At 40.6% G+C, this 21,104-nt stretch overlaps 1 protein-coding gene across 1 annotated transcript in view; it reads left to right on the top strand.

The window, feature by feature from the left end:
• Stam2 (signal transducing adaptor molecule 2) overlaps positions 1–21,104 on the top strand; it is a 49,059-nt gene that overhangs the window by 11,555 nt on the left and 16,400 nt on the right. Inside the window, exons 2-8 of the mRNA XM_048425972.3 lie at positions 8,385–8,469; positions 9,288–9,363; positions 9,467–9,565; positions 11,259–11,405; positions 13,033–13,102; positions 13,792–13,978; positions 19,886–19,980. Of these exons, the coding sequence (XP_048281929.3) occupies positions 8,385–8,469; positions 9,288–9,363; positions 9,467–9,565; positions 11,259–11,405; positions 13,033–13,102; positions 13,792–13,978; positions 19,886–19,980 (759 nt within the window). The remainder of the gene's footprint in view (positions 1–8,384; positions 8,470–9,287; positions 9,364–9,466; positions 9,566–11,258; positions 11,406–13,032; positions 13,103–13,791; positions 13,979–19,885; positions 19,981–21,104) is intronic.

The following is a 21,104-nucleotide window of genomic DNA, read 5'->3' as shown; positions in this document are numbered from 1 at the left end:
TATTTGTGTTTTAATAAATAAAACTTTCCTGAAGATCAGAGGGCAAAGCAGCCACACTAGTCAGTTATACAGACCAGGCAGTGGTGGCACACACCTTTAATCCCAGGACTCGGGAGACAGAGGCAGATGGATCTCTGTGAGTTCAAGGCTACCCTGGGCTACACAAGATTGATCCAGAAACAGATCCAGGTGATGGTGGTTCACATCTTTAATTCTAGTGTGTGGGAGTCATTTTTAATTACTTTTAATCCCAACCCTAGGGAAATAGAGGCAGGAGCAATATGGCTGGGCAAAGAAAGGAATATAAAGGGGAAGAGACAGGAACTCACTGGAGTGTGGGGTCTCAGGATTTGTGGAGACAGGATCTCACCTTTTTGGTCTGAAGATTTGGTACAGGTAAAAGTTCTCTCTAGTGGCTGGCTGCTTTGCTTTTCTGATCTTCAGTGTGAACCCCATCTGTCTCTGGGTTTTTATTATTTGTGCTACAACCATCTTTGCTTTGGTTCTTAGAAATGTGTATAATCACTTCTTTGGATTATGCTGACATCTTTCATTGACCTCTGTTGTATCTGTGAAGTGATCATAATGTATCCACTGCCTTTTTATATTATGCCTAACATTGTATTTAGTTTTTGTTCTGTCAGGTAGTTATATTAATAGACCATCTTGAAGGTCTTGTTAGGTTGGTCATAATTTTGATTTTGAAATTTAGATTCTAAAAGACTCTTAAGAAGTGGCCTTTTGGGAATGTATGATGTATTCTGTTCACTTTTTCTTATCTGGGTGGGCTGCCACAACAAGATGCCATAGTCTGGGTAACTTAGACAGTAGAAATTAGTTTCTCAGTTCTGGGAACTGCAAGTCCAAGGTCAAAGCGCCATGTCTGGTGAGAGCTCTCCTTGGGTTACAGACAGCAGTTTTCTAGTCTGCAGTGACTCTTCTAAAAAAAATAAATAAATAAGGCACTAACCTTGTAGCGCCAGCGCTGCATCCTTGGGACTTCACCACGTCTCCAAATCCTGCCAAACTGGATTTAGGTTGAATTACATAGGAATTATGGGAGTGAGACAGAGCATTCAGGTTTAAAGGCAGGGCAAGCCCAGCACTGTATGCTTTGCGAGATCACTGCTGAATTTCATGGAGCCTCACCTTCCTGAGGACCTGTGCTTGAGGTCTTTTCGCTCAGTTCCTGTCTCGTGACTTCTCCACTTGGGCTAATCTTTTTTTTTTTTTTAAATATTTATTTATTTATTATGTATACAATATTCTGTCTGTGTGTATGCCTGCAGGCCAGAAGAGGGCACCAGACCCCATTACAGATGGTTGTGAGCCACCATGCGGTTGCTGGGAATTGAACTCAGGACCTTTGGAAGAGCAGGCAATGCTCTTAACCTCTGAGCCATCTCTCCAGCCCCACTTGGGCTAATCTTGACCTGGCATGTTCGTGCACAAAGTTGGGGCCACCATGAGGCTCTCTCCCCATTTCTCCTTTATTGCTCCTTCAGAGTCCTCAGAACTGCACAGCATATTCCTCATCTCCCACACTGCTTGGCTCGTACTTTCTGTCTTACTCTAGCGCGGTTTGGTAGAGTAGCAGGTTCCTACCAGATCCTTTGTCCTGTTGGAAGAGAAGATCAGTCAAAATGGATTCTCATTTCAAGCAGTAGGAGAAGCCTGAACGACGAATTGTTTGGCGAAGCTCTTCTTTTATACAGATGGTTTTCTATCACTGATACAGCCTGTTGTATTAAAAGTTTTATGGATAGGCTTGGATGCTTTTCCAAGCCGTGCTGTGAACGTGGACTGTGTGGAGGAGACTTTGTTCCTTGTCTCTGTGGAGGGAGTTGGTCTTAGGATATTGTTAGACTCTGTGTGCACTTTTTCATGGTGTATTTGAGCTTTTCTATGTGCAGTAATCAGAGCCTGGTGATGAAGTGTTATGACTTACACCCACCAAACTCCGGTAGTTAGCATTTAGCCCCCAGGAGGGCTCTTTGAGTTCTCCCTCTATGCGCTGGACCTGGGGTAATACAAGATGCAGCTCTAGCGCTGGGCAGAGTGGCATGCTGGAGAAAAAGGCTTTTAATTATAATATTTAAAATTTTTCCAGGAGTTTAAAATATTCCTAAGTACATAATTTAAATGTTACTTAGTTCACTTGAAAATGAAGTCCATTTTGGCAGGCCATTATAAAGTCTTCACATTTTATACATTTTAAAAGAATAATTGTGAGTCCTATATTTATACAGAGTAAACTAGGCCTGATGGAATATTCAAATCAGAATACTTCCATTTTCTATGGGATTCAAATCAAGTAAAGAGTATTTTCTTTCTGTATTTTTGTAATATGATAGGCTTTTGGCTGTATCAGAATAAGCTCTGTACCTGTTTGTAGCACATGGCCAAAAATGAAAAAATAATCATGAAAAGTTGTGTTCTAGCAGAATGCATTAGATCCAAGGTTAAACTTGATCTCTGGATTTATTGAGCAGCATATGTGTTCTATATAGAGGTGGTCAACAGAGTTGATAATGGTAGTGCTAACTTTTCAGATAATTAAGGAAGGATAGATTCTTCTATGGAATGGTCTTTCTGTACTCTGTGAATCTGTATTCCTCTCATTAATTAATAACAAAAGCTGTTTGACCAATAGCCAGGCAGGATAAGTTTAAGTGGAACAATCAAGGGAGAACTCAGGTGAGGAAGGGTGGAGTCGGGGGAGGTGACAGCCCAGCTGCCAGAGCAGAAAGATGTACTAGATCATAGCTAAAGCCACGAGCCATGTGGCGATACATAAATTAATAGAAATGGGTTAATCTAAAAGTAGGAGCTAGTTAGCAATAAGTCTGAGCAATAGGCCAAACAGTTTGTAATTAATATTAAGCTTCTGTGTGATTATTTTGGGATTGGGTGACTTTTTTTTTTTTTTTTGGTTTTCGAGGCAGGGTTTCTCTGTAGCTTTGGAACTTGTTATGAAACTCACTCTGTAGATCAGGCTGACCTTGAACTCACAGAGATCTGCCTGCCTTTGCCTCCTAAGTGGTGGGATTAAAGGTGTGCACCACCAAGCCTGGCCCTGAGAAAGGACAGATTCTTAATGTTGGAGCTGCTTAACAAATTTTGTGACAATTTCTATTTCTGGCTTATACTTTATACCAAATAAGGTTCAGAGTTGCATATGACTTATATGTAAGAAAGAAATAATACATATACAAAAGAGAATATGGGTAAATATTTAATTTTTAAGTAATTCAAACTTTATGGCATATTATAAAAAGGAAGAGTGGTCGGTTCTGTCATGGCTTAGGTGAGTAAAACTCTTAGGCAGAGGAAGGCTATTGTAGTATGTGTGATTTAGTCTTCACCCTGAGGATAATGCGACATACATGAGAAGTCCTTTGCCCTCTGAGTCCTTGCCTTCTCCACTTTGTCACCTACATGAGTTCACAAACAGACCCGGAGCCACAGATACCCCAGTACTGTTGCCTTTTGTTGCCACATGATATTGTTGTTGAAGCTCCGTCTTAAGTGCTCTGAGTGTTTGCTCACCAGTAAAGCTCAGGGTAAGCTAGGATTCCACTAGGCCAGTTGAGTGTTATCTTTAAAGCTCTTTGAGTTTGTGTTCTCGTCTGCAGCTGTGTAACACGTTGTAGCATCATAGGCTATAGAAGAGCATCCAGCATACCACTTGTTCACCCACGGGATGGTGTTGGTATCTGCTGTGGGTCTTAGGTACTGTTTGATGTGCTAGAAATAATGATAGAGAACAGGAAATCCTGCCATAATAGAAGAGGAGGTAGAAGGAACAGACAAAAAATAAGATTTATCATCTTAAGCAGCCATAGAATGGCCTATGTGTGACGTCCTACCAATCTTTTTCAAATAGGATTTCCCAGGCTGACCATGGGCTTCCTGCCTCAGCCTCCAGAGTGCTGGAATTATACTCAAGTGCTACCATACCTTAAGTGGTAAAATTAAATAAAAAAATTTAATCCTCTTCATTTTAATACTTGGTTTATGTAGGCATGAATATGACCAATATCCATTGCATAGCAAAGACACTGAGTGCTGGATGGATTTTAAGCCACACTTTGCTGATTTATTTATTATTTATTTATGCATGTACTCTCTACCTACCTCAGATTGGCATGGAACTCACTTTGTAGCCCAAGATGATCTTGGCTCTTACCCTTCAACTTTAGCCTCAAAGTGCTAGAATTATAGGCATGAGTCACCATGCCTGGCTTACTAGCCACTTCTAGCTACCTTTTTTAGGGACTCTGGTATCTGTCTGCTTCACCCCCTTTTCTTCCCCCTTTCTCTTCCCGCTCTCTTATGAACATGCACACGCATACATAATGGTATATTATGCAGCTGTTAAAATAATGCTATAAGACAGTCCCAGTACAGGGAAGTGGGCACGGGGTCCCACCCGTAACCAAGACGCTATCTGCAGTTGATACCTCCTGCAGTGGGAAAATCGGTTTTCTGCACTCCATTGTCACTGGGTGTATCAGCCACTCTCCAGGGCAGGCCCTATGCCCAGGAGCCAACATATATAAATTCCTTGTTTTTTGTTTGTTTCTTTTGTAGATGTTGTTCAGTTTTGGCCTTTTTTTTTTTGTCTTTTGCTTGTTTTGTCTTTTTTTTGTTTTCTTGTTTGTTTTATTATTCTGAGAGAGAGAGAGAGAGAGAGACGACAGAGATAAAGTTGGTTGGGTAAGGAGGTGGAAAGGATCTGGAAGGAGTTGGGAGAGGAGAAATATGATCAAAATACATTGCATGAAAATATTTAGTTAAGAACAACTTTAAAAAATAAAATGTTGGTATAGATGTATATTTATGAACATGGGGCAATTTATTTATAACTGGAAACTTTAGGAAAGTTCTCGTTAGCCTGTTCATGACTAATGCTAATGCTAAATGACAAATGCTTTGCTGGGTCTTCGTTTCCAAGGAGAGGGTGCCACTTTGAGTCTCTTCCTCCCTTTCTGTGTTCTCTTTACCTCTGGGGCTCGAAGTAGCGAGCCCACAGGGCCAGCGCACTTAATACTCATACTGGTATCAGCAATCACGGCAATTCTTTGTAATGCTTCTTTCTCTTGCTTATAACATAACTAGTGGGTAAGTGTGAGAACAGCCAGCTCTTCTTGAACCATCTTATCAGAGTCTTGCCTGAACCACGGGGTGCTTTACTTCTCTGTAGAGGCGTATTCCTGCAGGGAGAGGTCTGCTCTTGGCTCACGGTAGAAAGGCCATGCACGTAATGCTTTTCGGCGCTGCTGGGGCTCAAACCTGGGGACCTGCACGTTGGACAAGTGTTCCACTATCAAGCTGTGTCCGCAACCCTTGCTTTGGCTTTTTGAAACAGGCAGCTCACTCTGGCCTGGGACTCCTGAGTACTCCAGGCTGGCCTCCAGCCTTCTGCCCTGAGTTGAGGTCACAGGTCTGCATCAGCACACATGTCACAGGGTTCTTTAAAGAAAGTTCCAGTGATTAGCTGAGGTGAACTGGATTCTATGTAGTTTTCTTTTCTACTTGCAAAGTAAAGCTGCCCTCTAAGCCCGGTGCTTTTTGTCTTTTAGAAATTACTCCTTGTTGTAAAAAAAAAAAAAAAGAAAGAAAAAGAAAAGAAAAGAAACCTACTCTAGAGTTCCTGCTGTCCTTCCTGCCTGTTACTGTGCCACCTGGGATGGATGTGTGTGCTAGTTTTGAATTATTTATTAAAAAGGTCGTTAAAATCAATCGTTCTCATTTTGGCTACTGAGGATGGAGTCAGGGACTCCAGCATGTTAGACGAGAACTCTACAACTCTGTTCTGTACTGTCAGCCCATAAAATGTTTATAAATTGTGACCTTTTGTATTTAGTTCCTGCAAAAAAGTTGTATGCTTCCTTTCATATTGAAATTTTATTAAAATTTTATACAGCCTGGATGTGGCAGTTCCTGGTTTAATCTCAACATTGGGGAGGCTTTTGTAGGAAAATCATTAGTTTGAAGTCACCTGGACTTCATAGTGAGATGGTCTCAGGAAAAAAGTTAATATAGTTAAGTGCTGTGACTCAGCCGTTATTTCTAAAGATGTCCTTAGTCAGATGGGGAGTTTAACTTTGCTTTCATCATGAAATATTTCAGATTACATAAAGGACTTTGAGAATAAAACTTCTGACTACATACACATTATACAGTTAATAAACAGAAGATTGCTATTTTTTTTTGTTTGACCTCTAGTTTACCGATTTATCATTCTTATGCATGTTTCTCACTTTTACTGTCTATATTATACCCTGAAGAGGATAATGGTGTTTTTATTTTTTGTTTCTGACTTTTACTTACTTACTTTCTTACTTATTTGCTGCTTGAAAACTTTAGGTTAAGAAAAAGTAGTCAATTCAGCATTTGGGAGACGGGGGGTGGGGGGCAGGACAGTTGACTCTGAGATCAGCTAGTACAGTATAGTGAGTTTGAGATCAGTCTGGGCTGTATAATGAGAGCTGTCTCAAAAATGGAAAAGAAAAAACCTTCATTTATTAATAATGGTGGAAATGCAAATTATTATAGGTATATTTAAAAATCAGAGTTGCCATATAACCTGGGGGTTTTGTTGGATGTGTCACAGAGGAATGAAAACCTGTATCACAGAAAAACTCAGACATGAATGCTGACAGCAGATATTTATCATTTCTATTAGCCAAAAAAAACCACATTCAGTAAACTGCTGAGATGACTAAGATGGGACTATCCATACAATAGAATGTTACTCGGCTGTAAAAGGAAACAAAATGTAGACACATGCTTGACATGGATGAACTAAACAGCAACCAAAAACTATATCTTATAAGTCTACTTGTGTGCAGAGGCCAAAGAGGCAGAGATGTAGAGGCAGGAATTTGGTATAGAAGAGAATGGGCATGACTGCCAGTGGACTACAGATGCTTTCTGGGTTTTGTTTGTTTGCTTCTTTTGTTTCCAAACTCTTAATATCTTTTTATATTATGTATATCAGTATTCTACCTGCTGTGCTTGCACACTGCTTGTGTGTGTGGTGCCCATGCAGGCCAGAAAAGGTCAATGGAGTTGCTGGACCTGAGGTTACAAACAGTCGGGAGCTGCCATGCGGGTGCTGGGAATTGGACTTGGACCTTCTGGAAAGTCAACCGGTGCTCTCAACCGCTGAGCCATCTCTCCAGCCTCCAGTACAGATTTCTTTTGGGAAAATCAAATGTTTTAAAATTAGTGGTGATAGTTACATAAGCAAGTAATTATACTAATATTGTTAAATGAATGAACTACATTATAATGTGAATTTCATTTCCATAAAGATACTTTAAAAACTTTATGCAAATATTGTAAGTCCTTTAGTTCTTAGCTTCTTTTTGAATCATTATTTTGGGTCCACACAAAGCGTTATGTCAAGAGACTCATACATCTGTACATCATTTTATACGGGTTGTTTTCATGGTCTCCCCTGTGTAAGTTACCTATGTTTAGTATTTTACTCATCAATTTCCATCTTTGGTATTGAAAATAATATTTAATTGAACAGTTCCATGCATCAAGATGATTCATCTAAGAGGCTTGCATCTAAGCCTTGACAACCTGAGTTCAATCCTTGGAACTCACATGGTGGGAGATAATGACTCCCACCTACACACATGAGCAGTGGGCATACATGCTTGCACACACATGCATGCCCGCACACATATACCACATTTGCATACACTGATAAATAAATGTGGAATAAAAAGGAAGGTGTTGCATATTTCCTTGTATGATGATACATTTTAAAAACTGTGTTCCAAATTAGGACTGGTAGTTCATGTCATTATAGTTCAGTTGGCCCTGGCAGCACATGTCTATAATCCCAGCTCTTGGCAGGGTGAGGCTTTTTAAAAATATTTTTTTCTTAAGATTTTTTTTTTTGCTTTAGATTTATTTATTTTATATGTATGAGTTTTTACTTGCTTGTATGTCTGTGTATCGTGTGCTTCCTGGAACTGGAGTTATAGACAGTTGTGAATTACCATGTGGTGCTGGGGATTGAACCCAGGTCCTATGCAAGAATAGTGAGTTCTCTTAATCACCAACTCATTTCTCTAGAAAAGCAGGGTGAGGCCTTACCCGAATTCCAGGCCAGCCTGGGTTACAGAGTGAGAGACCTTGCTTAAAAACAAAAACAGAGCAAACAAGCAAAAACCCAAACCTCAAAAATACACAAAAATAAAACTGAGGTTAAGTAGAAGTGTGCTCTTTTCTGAAATTCTTCTGTAGTTCTCTGCCTTTGAGTGGAGAAGAGGTAGGTTCTTAACTATTGTCCTTCATTGGTATCTTAATGTGTTTTAAAGATATGTTCTAATTTTTGTATATGTTAATATATCTTACAGAAAAAGCCACGAATGAGTACAATACCACAGAAGACTGGAGTCTGATTATGGACATCTGTGATAGGGTTGGAAGCACTCCCAATGGGTAAGATGGTCACGGGTAAGAAGCTTAGCTTGTGTCTAGACAGTGGGAAATTGAAAGGACATTGACAGGCTGGTTTTAATGGTAGCGTTTATTTAAATCTGCTATGTAACTACTTAACTAGCTGTTTGGTTCATGGAGATAGAAATAAAGAGATCAGTGGGTTAAATTTTGTATTGACTTTGTCCTGAGAAACAAAGGCAGTGTTGGACTGAAAGCCTGATCTGTATTTAGATGTGGATACAGATAACTAAAGACTTTGACAGCAGGGCCGCATGCTGGCCATGGATACAGTGGCTACGGGTGGGAGTGTATTTCCCTGAGACGTAGACTTTTAGGTAGCCTTTCTAAATACAATACGTAACACAATGATAAACCGAACTTGTGAGAAAGAATGCTTTTGTGCAGGACACAGCTGGTGAGCTGCGCCGGTTTTCTCCAGCAGAGGGTGGTTGTGCAGTGTGCTAGCATCCGCTTCCATAGCACATAGCACGTGTTGGAGAGCCTTGTAAGACGATGTGTCACGCTAGCTCTTTTCAGGATAAGAGTTTGCTGATGGACAGCTCAGTCTGTCTGGAGAAACAGCCTTTCTATGGTACAGTTCTCTGTGTTGACTAGCTTTGTGGTGAAGTAATGTTTCTCTTATTATTGGAATACACAGTTTTATAACATTTGTGAGCTACAGTGTACAAAGTCACAGAGACTTAATAAAAATGTTTGTAGAATTTTATTTTTAAAGCTTTAAGTAATACCTTGTATTTTTAAAATTTGAATTAAAACTCTCAAAAAATTCTTAACTTTCTCTATTTTTTTTTTTTTAGAGCAAAAGATTGCCTGAAAGCCATAATGAAGCGGGTGAACCATAAAGTCCCTCATGTCGCTCTGCAGGCGTTGACTGTGAGTGGATGCCATTTCAGCTGGCCCTGTTAAAGTGCTTTCACTTCAGTGGCTGAGTCAGAACATCTGATGTTTATGTGTTCATTTTTATTTTAATTGATAGCTTCTTGGGGCTTGTGTGGCAAACTGTGGAAAGATATTTCATTTAGAAGTATGTTCCCGTGATTTTGCAACGGAAGTACGTGCTGTGATAAAAAATAAGGTAAATTTTAAATCAAAAAGAAGTTTAAGTCATTACACAATAAATATACTGTGCATTGTTGTAATTCTGTGTAATAAAGTTTCATTACTGATGAAAGCACTATTAAATAAGTTAAAATTTCTTGTCCTTGATTTTTGATAGTCATAGCGCCTAGGCTGTGTTTTCTTTCATGTATATGTGTGTGTGTATGTGCATATATGTGAATATATAAGGTATCCATCTTTGTATATCCATATTCATGTATATGTATATACATACACACATATACACACACACACACACACATATGTATTATTGGTATGAGTTCATCTTGGCTAAGGCCTAGTCACTGCTTTGACCATTTTGTGTAGACCGCCTTGTTATTTTTTTTTAAATATTTATTTATTTATTTATTATGTATACAATATCCTGTCTGTGTGTATGTCTGCAGGCCAGAAGAGGGCACCAGACCCCATTACAGATGGTTGTGAGTCACCATGTGGTTGCTGGGAATTGAACTCAGGACCTTTGAAAGAGCAGGCAATGCTCTTAACCTCTGAGCCATCTCTCCAGCCCCCCGCCTTGTTATTTTTAACTATTCTTGAAGCTTGGCTTTGTCAAGGTCATACAGCTAGAAAGTGGTATAGTTGGGATTCAGATCTGGGTGCCTATGACTCTTGACTCCAGACTTTGCCACAGTTCTGTACTGACTTCCACTGGAGCTGGTGAAAAAAGGGAAGCTTCATGTGAGAGCAGAGTGGGTGCCCCTTCTCTGCAACACAAGCTCTGAAACACTATTCTTCAGGTTGATGTGGAAATCCTACTCTCCTAGTGAGAATGTTAAGACAACAGAGTGAGTAGCCTTTAGTGCACAGAAGTCTCTTGAGTAAGAAGTATTCTGAAAGGTACTGAAAGGGTCATTTTTTTTTTCCCATGAAGCTAATCTATCTGAAAATGTGAATAAGAGCCTGTGAGTTGCTCAGCTAGTTCAGAGCTTACTGCTCTTTGCTGTTGTTTATATACTTAAAGAGAAATTCGGTGGTGATTCTCTGTTAATAAAGTTCAATTGTTTTCATTTATTTTTTGAGTGTGTGTGTGCATGAGCTCACGTGCTCATACCACAGTGTGTGTGTGTGAGTGTGTGTGTGCATGTGCTCACGTGCTCATACTAGAGTGTGTGTGTGCATGTGCTCACGTGCTCATACCACAGTGTGTGTGTGAGTGTGTGAGTGTGCATGTGCTCACGTGCTCATACTAGAGTGTGTGTGTGCATGTGCTCACGTGCTCATACCACAGTGTGTGTGTGTGAGTGTGTGTGTGCATGTGCTCACGTGCTCATACTAGAGTGTGTGTGTGCATGTGCTCACGTGCTCATACCACAGTGTGTGTGTGAGTGTGTGAGTGTGTGTGTGCATGTGCTCACGTGCTCATACTACAGTGTGTGTGTGAGTGTGTGTGTGTGCATGAGCTCACGTGCTCATACCACAGTGTTTGTGGAGCTCAGAGAACAGCCGTGGGAGTTGCTTCTCTCCCTTGACAGTGTGGTCATGGGTCAAACTCAAATGCCAAGCTTGGCAGCAAGCACTTTTATCTGCCAAGCCATCTTGCCAGCTCTCTTATGAAGTCCTTGCTTCAGCTACATGGGAGTTTTTTGTGTTTATCTTTTTGCATTTTCGGTTGCTTTATGCCTTTTTCTTTGCCACTTCTTTAAAAGGCTCATCCTAAAGTCTGTGAGAAACTGAAATCTCTAATGGTGGAATGGTCAGAAGAATTTCAGAAGGACCCCCAGTGTAGTCTGATAGCTGCAACTATTAAATCTCTGAAAGAAGAAGGAGTGACATTTCCTGCAGCAGGGTCCCAGGTGAGAGGCTCGTCCAGACCATGGTTTCCCTCTGCTGTGTGAAGTTGCAGAGCTCATAGAAAAGCCTGCAAGGAATGTGGATTTATTTGTGTGTGTGTGTGTGTGTGTGTGTGTGTGTGTGTGTGTGTGTGAGTGTGCGTGTGTGTGTGAAAGCAAGAGAGTAGGAGAGTGGTGGTCAGAGGACGACTTGTGGGGTTGGTTTCCTCCTTCCACTATGTGGGTCCTGAGGATATCACTCCCGTCAGGCGTATGCCTGCCTGTCAGGCTGGGCGGCAGGTAAACACCTGCTGAGCCATCTTGCTCTTAGCAAGGAATACCTTATTGTCTGCATCCCCTGAGAGTCCACCTATTTTAGTACTTACATGGTATACATTTAGTAAAGACATCTCATCTTTCAGTATTTTTCCTCTACATATCAGAGATTTCAGAAGTGAATTAAATACAAATAATGTAGCCAGTGCTCCTCTAAAGTCTGGAATCTTGTGAGAAATGTAGGATGTTCAGATCAGCCTTATGTTTAAGAAATAATGATAAGGGGCTAGAGAGATGCTCCATGGGCAAAAGTGCTGCTTTTTGGTTTTGTTTTTTTTTTGGGGGGGGCACATATCTGATATGGCCTGCCTGAGTTCAGTTCCAGGAACCCATGTAAAAATGGAAGACAAGAACCAGCTCATAAAGTGATCTTCTGACCTAACACCTAACACACATGCATCCTCAACCCATAAGTTAAATGTTTAAGAAGAAATTTATGGTAAATTTGAAAGAAGGCCATATACATAGAGCAAATTACTGTTGGCTGATGGAGGAAGACTAGATGCTGTCTTATTACCAAGAAGAAAGAAGGACTACAGACTCAGACAGTGAGGACATAGAGAGGAAGAATTTTGAGATTTGGATGTGTTGTGTTAGGTAGAGTGGAAATAGAAGAGATGGTGGGAAGGGCTGCTGTGAACAGATTTGTGGAGTTGAGCGTGGCCTGTTAACAAGTGAGCATGCTGGGGTTGACACACTAATGTGCTTGGTGGAGCTGCAAGAGTGGGACTCATCTGGAGACGTAAGGGTGGCTGAGTATTTTGGTGAGTGATAAAGAGCAGGCAGTCTGTCCTTTTGCATGTCATTCTCAAAAGTGGGTGTTAAAGAACTGTTGATGTCCAGAGCCCTGGACACCTGTCTTAGGTGTCATCAAACTCAACAGGACCCTCTCCAGTCTTCCGCTGAGTCTGCAAGGTTGCTCCTCTCCAACCATGGGTATTCTTTTCCTGTCAGAGCTCTGAGCTAGTAGCTAGCCCCTGAGTGCCTCTCCCTGAATAAGAGACATTCAGCAGTTGAGGACAGGAAGTGGTGTCTGTTCAGTCTGTAAAAATCATCGGTACTTCCTTTATGCCCAGTTCTGTCAGATACTTAGATTGATGTAAAGTCACCTTGTGTGTTTATAATGTTTTCTTGAAAACTAATGTTTAGTGTTAATGTTTAAAATAATTGCTTAAATGATCATGAAGAACCTCGCTTTTAAATGGAGCTGAGTTATCAGTATTATCAGTATGTTTTAATTAGCATCTGCATGTAATTATAGAGCTTGTGCTTCTTTGAAAGGAGAGTTGTGCTCATTTTACTCGTACGCTTACAGACTGTCGCAGCTGTTGCCAAAAACGGTGCATCATCGAACAAAAACAAAGAAGATGAGGACATAGCTAAAGGTAAGTGATAGAGCGCGATAATTTGTGCTGCTGAAAATAGCTTTACCAAGATATTTTCCTGAAAGAAAAATTATAAAAAGACTAGTAGACTTAGTTCTACCTCAAATCTAAAAGCTGTAGGGTCTTAAAAGTCGGGAAAACCAGTGACATGATACAAGATGAACCTAATTCATTTTATTTTTCAGTAACATGTATTTAATGTCCTACCTTTAGAGAGTTACATTTCACCTTTTCTTAATGCCAAAGTTATGACTCAAGCACAGAAATATGTTCATGGTTTGTCCTATATGGAAAGCTACCCATATTATAATGTCACAATCTGTTTGCTATAAAAATAATAGCTGCTGTATATTACAGACTGTGATAATAAGGCATGAGCAAAATGTTATTTTAAAAATGTTATGTGTCCCTGTCCCCTCGTGAATTTAACCACTGAGCATTTGTTTGGACAGGCTTGGTAGCATCTGCCTAAAGTCCCAGCATTGCGAGGTGGAGATGCGTACCAGGGGCTAAAGGCCACCACTCTCAGCTGCTTAGGGAGCTCAAGGCTAGATGAAACCCTATCTCGGAAAAAAGAAAATGCTTGCTTGATTTATTGTTAAGTATAAAATTGTTATCTAATATTTTAAAACATCTTTAGATGTTACAATTAATTCTGGATATGTTTCCTTTTTAATTTTTCCAACTAGCTATTGAATTGTCATTGCAAGAGCAGAAGCAGCAGCACGCAGAGACAAAGTCTTTGTATCCACCTGCAGACATTCAGTTAAATAATAAGACTGCGCGGAGAGTCAGAGCTTTATACGACTTTGAAGCTGTCGAGGACAATGAGCTCACCTTTAAACATGGTGAAATTATTACCATTTTGGATGACAGGTATGTTTTATATGTTTATTTATGGAACATTCTGAAAATAGTATAGTATCTTTAGCTGAGAACCAGGAGTATTTAGGTTTTTACTTTTAGTCAAATAATCCAGTTTTCTCCACTAGTTTCTTGAAGATTAGACTAGGTAGTGAGAACCTTGATGAGAGCCATTGAAAGTCACGCTTCATCAGAAGTCTTCACATACAGCTGCTGTATTCCTCCCACAATTCCTTTATCATTTAAAATTTTAAGGAAAAAATAGATTGATCTATCTTGAGCCTAATTCCGTTCTTTGGTTTGTTTTTTGTCTTTTGAGACAGGTTCTCACCGGGTAGCCTAGGCTGGCCTGGCCTATAAGGCCTCCAGTCTCAGTTTCCCAAATGTTGAGGTTCTAGAGAGTGCAGACGTGTGTGTGAACTTTACTTTTAAGACAAGGTGATGTGGTTTGCTGAGTTGGCTCAGTGGTCGGAGCTCCAGTCTTAGGACCTGAGTTTAGTCCTTGGGACCCACATACTGGAGGGAGAGCACTGCCTCTTGTAGGCTGTCCCCTGACCCTCCCGTACACATACACAAATAGATAAATAAATGTAATAGCTCTTTCAAGTTGACAAAACTTTGCAGCAGTGAGACCAGACAGCTAACTAGTTGCTGTGAACAGAGTTGGCACATGTACCTGCTTTCCATTCTAAATAACACATTGAGGATATACTAGTCAAAGAAAGATAGGTAGTTTTCATTTTTAAGTAAATTTACTTATTTGTGCACATGCTTGCATGAATGTGTATGTGCCCTCCCCATACCACCGTGTGCGTGTGGAAGTCAGAGGATAGTTTGCAAGAAACAACCTTCTACCATGTGGGTTCTGAGATCGAACTCAAGCTATCATGCTTGACTTTAACCTGCTGAGCCATCTTGCTGGCCCCAGTCTAGCCTATTTTTAAGTGGATAGATACATATGGTTTTGCTTTGCTGCTGTAAGTATTTATAGAGAAAATGTTATGTAATAGACAATTTATAATAAAAAATGAATGAGGACACAGTTCTGTTTTTGTGAAACTTAAGTAAGGGAGTTAAAATAACAGTGTAGACAGTGATATGCAGGACAGAACCTGGTGATACCATGACTCAGGCCCTAGAGAATCGGTGTACATTTGGTGTAGACTTGTGGTTTAGGAGGCTTGTTCAGGGACCACTTTATTTCACATGAATCTTAATGGCGATTTTGTTGTTGTTGTTCCATGTTTTTCATTGCCAAAGTCTGAACCCAGGCCTCGTACAGTCAGAGTAGTGTTTTGCTACTGTGCTGTATCCCTAGCCCCTTGGATTGACTTTGAAAAATTTTGTAAGATACTGAAAGGAGTCTGAGCATTAAATGGAAGGGTTGATTAAAAAGTAAAAAAGAAACTTTAAGATTGGGAGCTGGATGTGGTAGTGCACGCCTTTAGTCCCAGTACTTGAGAGGCAGAGGCAGGCAGATTTCTGTGATCTCAAGGCCAGTCTGGTCTGCAGAACCAATTCCGGGATAGCTAGAGCTAAACTGAAAAACCCTATTTTGAAAAACAGAAAGAAAGAATGAAACAAAGAAAGAAATGGAGATGATTGGGATATCACTGCAGTTCTGGGTTTATTGCTTAATTGTTTGTGGTAGACATAGTGTTCTCTTTTTTGTTCTTGTTTCTTGGTTTTTTTTTTTTGTCTTGTTTTGTTTGTTTTCTGAGACAAGGTTTCTCTGTGTGACAGTCCTGGCTGTCCTGGAACTCTCTTTGTAGAATTCTCAAATTCACTGAGATCCGCCTGCCTCTGCCTTCCAAGTGCTGGGGTTAAAGGCGTGTGCCATCACCGCCCGGCTAGACATAGTGTCTTCGTGGTGACTTTATTCATCTAGGACACCGCTTCCTTTTGCCATTGTCACTACAAAAGCCATCAGGAGACTTGTCTTGGGTAGTGTTCATAGCTACAGAGAAAGGCTGAAGTTTTTCTTGATTCTGAGACTTAACTTATTTATTTCCTTATGGGGAGTGAGGCACGTGTGTGCTATGTCACATTTGTAATGGTCAGAGGACAACTTGGTCCTTTCCTTCCACCATGTGGGCCCTAGGGGTCAGACTCGGGTTGTCAGGCTTGGGAAGTGCTTTTAACTGAGTTATATTGCCAAGACCTAGAACTAGATTTGAGAACCTTAATCTCTCTTTTTAAATCTTAGAATAAAAAGGTAGGTTTTTATCTGTGTGTTTTATTTTCTTGTTTTTTCTTAACGACTTTAAGAAAATGTCGTTTTTATTTCAACAGCCTAATTTCTTTTTTGTCTTGACAGTGTCAGCTTAGTCTTCAGAAGGCAACTGTTTCAGTTGCTTTTCTCTTTGCTGTAACCTGACAGATACAAGTGGGGAAGCCCCCCCCCACTGAGAATGAAAAAATAGCATATATAATATCTCAGAACTATTGGAACTATTGATACATCATTTTCTGATCTTAAGAACTTAGGCGATAGATAGCTCTTTTATATCTTCGTGAAACTCCGTAAATGAAGTGTTCCAGAATCTCGAAGATTAACTGATCATCAATCCTAAGATTCTTTCTTAGTGGGCAGCTCAGTGTTAAGAGTTTGTGCCTAGATGCTGGAGAGATGGCTCAGTGGTTAGGAGCACTGACTGCTCTTCCAGAGGACCTGGGTTCAATTCCTGGCATCCATGTGGCAGCTTTCAACTGTCTGTAACTCCAGTTCCAGGAGATCTGACAACTTTACACCAATTCACATAAAATAAAGTTAAATTAATCATTAAGAAAAAAGGAAAAGAGTTTGTGCCTAGCATAGAAAGGCTTCGGCTCTGGTGTCTAATCCTACCAAAAAGAAAAACAAACAAAAACATCCTTAAGAATGGTGGTCAGCACATGAAATTTCTATCAAGTAGGCAAAAAGGGGTGACTATGATGACTGTTCATGTGGAAAGTCCGAGACAGTCAGAGGGCAGACTATTAATAAACAGCTAAGTTTATGTTAGGGCTATTAGATACAAACTTAATATACAAAAATCAGTGGTATATTTAGAAAATGTAGTAGAAAAGATATCATTCACAATAGTAACAAAAATTGCCCTCAGCAGTTATGAGGATTGAGTGCTTTTACAGGGAGCCTGGGTTTGGTTCACTGAACCAACGTGGCAGCTCACGACCATCTGTGACTCCCGTTTCAGGGAGGGCAGCGCCTCTTCTGACCTCTTCGGGCTCCTGCATGCGTGTGCTGCACACATACACTCAGGCACACGTGCTTATGTGTAAAATAAAAAAATACTTTTAGATTTTTATAAGTGATATAATACAAAGGTACTTAAGGCCTTTATGGAGAAATTATAAATACTTTGAAAGTTAAGAAATAATAAAAATATATTTATAAATGTACAAAAGGAAAGAGATATACCTGATATGAAAAGATGAATCTTAATATTGTAAAGACTTAGGTTTTCTTATATCACATAAGTCAACTGGATTTCCAATTAAACTCGTTTTGAAATTCTTTTTCCCAAAGAATTTGAAAAATACTTGGATTTTAATAAGGAAATATGAAGGTCTGCAGTAAATGAAATAAGATGACAACAGGAGGGGTGTGGACTCTTCATGAATGCATTGGACAGAAATGATTCACTTCCTAGGCAGATAACATAAAATTGAAAACTTATACATTGTTGATTTCTGCCAGCTTTTTCTCTTGCTAGTTTTAGACCATGATTGACTATAAGTAACTGAAACCATAGGAAAAAACCCTGTAGATACTGACTTCTTCTTCCGACTGTTGTATTAAAGTGAGATTCTGAAATAGGCTCATGAACAGATACAGCTGCTGTTTGACAGTTAGGGAGGGCATCACAAGTTCTTCTCTCTTTTTTTTTTTTTAAGGTGAACTTTTAGTAATTTCTGCTGGGTTGATTAGCTATTCATATAATAAAATGAAGTTTGATTTACACAGTACTTGCAGTCTGATTTCACATAAGTTAGTGACCTGTACATGGGAGATGGACAAATATGAAAATCTCAAATATTAGGCAAATCTATGGGAGAACTGAGTTAGTAATATAGTAAGGAGGTGCGTGTCCCGCAGCCTGGCTAGCTTAACCCCCTGAGCCTGAGCGGGCTGTGTCCTGCCGCCAGGCTGGTTTACACCCTGACTGGTGGGCTGCTTGTCATCCCGACCCACCTGGCTAGCTTATGCCCTAAATAATCACATGGAAATCTGTATTAATTAAATTGCTGCCTGGCCCATTATCTCTAACCTCTTATTGGCTAACTCTCACATCTTGCTTTAACCGATATGTAATAATCTGTGTAGAACCATGAGGCCATGGCTTACTGGGAAAGATTCAGCGTGTCTGACTCTGGTGACTTTGTGGCGGCTCTCTCTGACTCTGCTTTCTTCCTCCCAGCATTCTGTTCTGTCTACCCCGCCCACTTAAGAGCTGCCCTATCAACAGGCCAAGGCAGTATCTTTATTCAACCAATGAAAGCAACATAAATACAAGAAGAACCTCCTACACCAAGTAATACGGAGCAGAGAAAAGATTGCTGAGTCAGTTTGAGAACAGGGATGGGCTTAATTCAGACAAGCAGCTGCTATTCTGAGTGCATAAAGAACTACAGTTCTTGAAAAAAATGCCTGCTAGCCAACAGGACGAGCTAAAGAGCAAAGAGGAGAACAGTCTGTGGAAGAGGCAGTGTGCCACAGGCGGGTGCTTGGAGAATGCAGGTGAGGTGTCAGGCACAGGCGTGGACAGTTATCATGCAGGGGAGAAAATGACTTCTTGGGAGAGAAGGAATGTATACTCTCTCAGTCTTTCTAACGAACATTTGACGTATCTGTAAAATTGAACATGCTTATATCCATGAGCCAGTAAGCTGTCTGTGTTGTCTCCCTCTCACCCCCCTCCCCCCGTTCTCCCATTATGGGGAGACAGGGTTTCACTGTTTTGCCATTTTGTCCAGACTGGCCTTGAACTCCTGGGCTCATGTGATCCTTTCCAGGTACTAAGAACTATAGGCATATGCATCACACCTAGCTTGCAGGTCACTGTATTGAACAAACCTAGAACAGTTGTTCCTTATAGGCCTTCTAATCCAGAATTGTTGCTATTCAGTCTTTTGTTTGTTGGTTTGTTTGTTTTTTGAGACAAGGTTTCTCTGTGTACCACTGGCTGTCCGGGAACTCACCCTGTAGACCAGGCTGGCCTCAAACTCAGAGATTCAAATTCAGGGATCCACCTGACTCTGCCTCCTGAGTGCTGGGATTAAATGCGTGCACCACCACCACTCTGCACTATTCAGTCTTTTTATTGTTGAGACTGGGAATGACCTGGAATGACCTAAAAGTCCATCTTCGCAGAAATGAGTAAATTAAATATAATGTGCACTTCAATAGAACATTGAAAGGCAGGTTCCAGAAGTAGTAATCTAAAAGGCAGTAAAACTATAAAGTTTTAAAAACTTTTAAAAACTAAAATCTAACAGTAGTAAACTAAAAGGCGCTCTGTGGAGTAACACGTGTCTCCATGCGAGTGTCGGGTTAGCTGTCTGTATGTGAAAGGATGGGGAATAGATAGGGAGCTGCTGTCTAGCTTGGATGCTGCTACTGTGGATGGAAGGATTTTGACTTGGGGCTTAGTCATGGAAAACTGCTTCAAAATTTAGTAAGGGATACATATTTTCTTTGATTTGTATTTTCTTTAAAGTATCTTTTCATTAATTTGAGAAGAAAATTATTTCTGCAATGACAGTGCAAGTATTACAGGCATATCCCACTGTGCTTCTCTGAGAAAAATAGCTGGTATACAGCTAGATGTAAACTAAGGTGCAAAAGTACAATAGCTGTTTTTAGTTTCCCGTTGACAGGATGGAGAGTGAATGACCGTTTTTCTGCTCTGTTTTCAGTGATGCCAATTGGTGGAAAGGAGAAAGCCACAGAGGAATAGGACTCTTCCCCTCTAACTTTGTCACGACTAACTTAAACATAGAGCCTGAGGCAGGTGAGTTAGCAAAGGTTCCTGCTTCCTCAGAGACACCTCAGTCTGTTGAAATTGTTTTCCCTTGACTTGTATTATTGATACTGAAGAGTAGACGAGAGCTGGGTGTGGCAGCCACACCTTAATCCTAGTACTTGGGAGGTAGAGGCAGGCGGGCATCTGTAAGTTCATGAACTACATAGATAGTGAGTTCTGGGCCAGCCAGGGGCAAAAGGAAAAAGAGAAAAGAAAAAGAGGAGTAGATTAGTATTTACTTTCCTTTTAATTGTTTGTCTATATGTTTTGCAATGAAATTTAACTAGATTAAGGAACGAATTTGACTCATGTCAGTTCCAGGAGCCCTTACTTTATATTTCAGGTCTTTGATGAGTATAGTGACGATTACGTAAAGTAAGTATTTCAGTGAAAACTTGAGAAGCAGTTTGTATGATCTGCACAGAAGTGAAGATCATAGAACTATAGTGAAGGTGGGACCCACACAGCCACGCAGCCAGTGCTGAGTGAGACAGTGGGCTTTGCGGTTCTTACGTTTTAGATTTATTCCACCTTGATTTGATTGTCGGTCTCTGACCTTCATCTGTAGCTATAAACCGTGTGGTCAGCGCGCTGGCTGAGAACACGGCATTTGTTCTCCGGCCATGCTGAGGTGAACAGAAACAGCTTAGAGTAATGCTGGTTCAGTCCTTCAGCGCTCACACTGTTGTCCTATGAAATCCGTACTTCCGCTGCAGGGGGAGGAGCTGTAGCGAGGGATCGAGCCAGGATTTAGAGGCCTCCAGTCTGGCTTAGAATGCGTGTAGATGGCTGCTGCCACACAGCTGCGGAAAGCGCATGCGCTGAAAAACGGCAGCCATCCTGTACAGCTTTAGTATACGGCAAGCGAGTCCTTCAGAGGGCTGAAGTTGGGTGAGGGGAGACTTAACTTATGTGTTTGCAGAGTACATTGTTTTCTCTCAGGCTTTCTTAGGGGGTGGGAGTCCTGGGAACTTTTCAGATAACTTTGTAAACCATAGCAGACATCCTATGCCATGATTTCCTGCCTTGGCTTAGTTTGAAGAGTCTGACCTCCTGTTTCAGCAGTATTCAGCGGGGAGTGGATTTCAGTAAATGCTTTCCCAGTCCTAGCA

Source organism: Myodes glareolus, chromosome 21 (assembly GCF_982192425.1).
Source record: "Myodes glareolus chromosome 21, mMyoGla1.1, whole genome shotgun sequence".
NCBI lineage: Eukaryota > Metazoa > Chordata > Mammalia > Rodentia > Cricetidae > Myodes > Myodes glareolus.
Note: the sequence above shows the minus strand (reverse complement) of the source record. Positions and strands in the feature narration are given on the sequence as shown.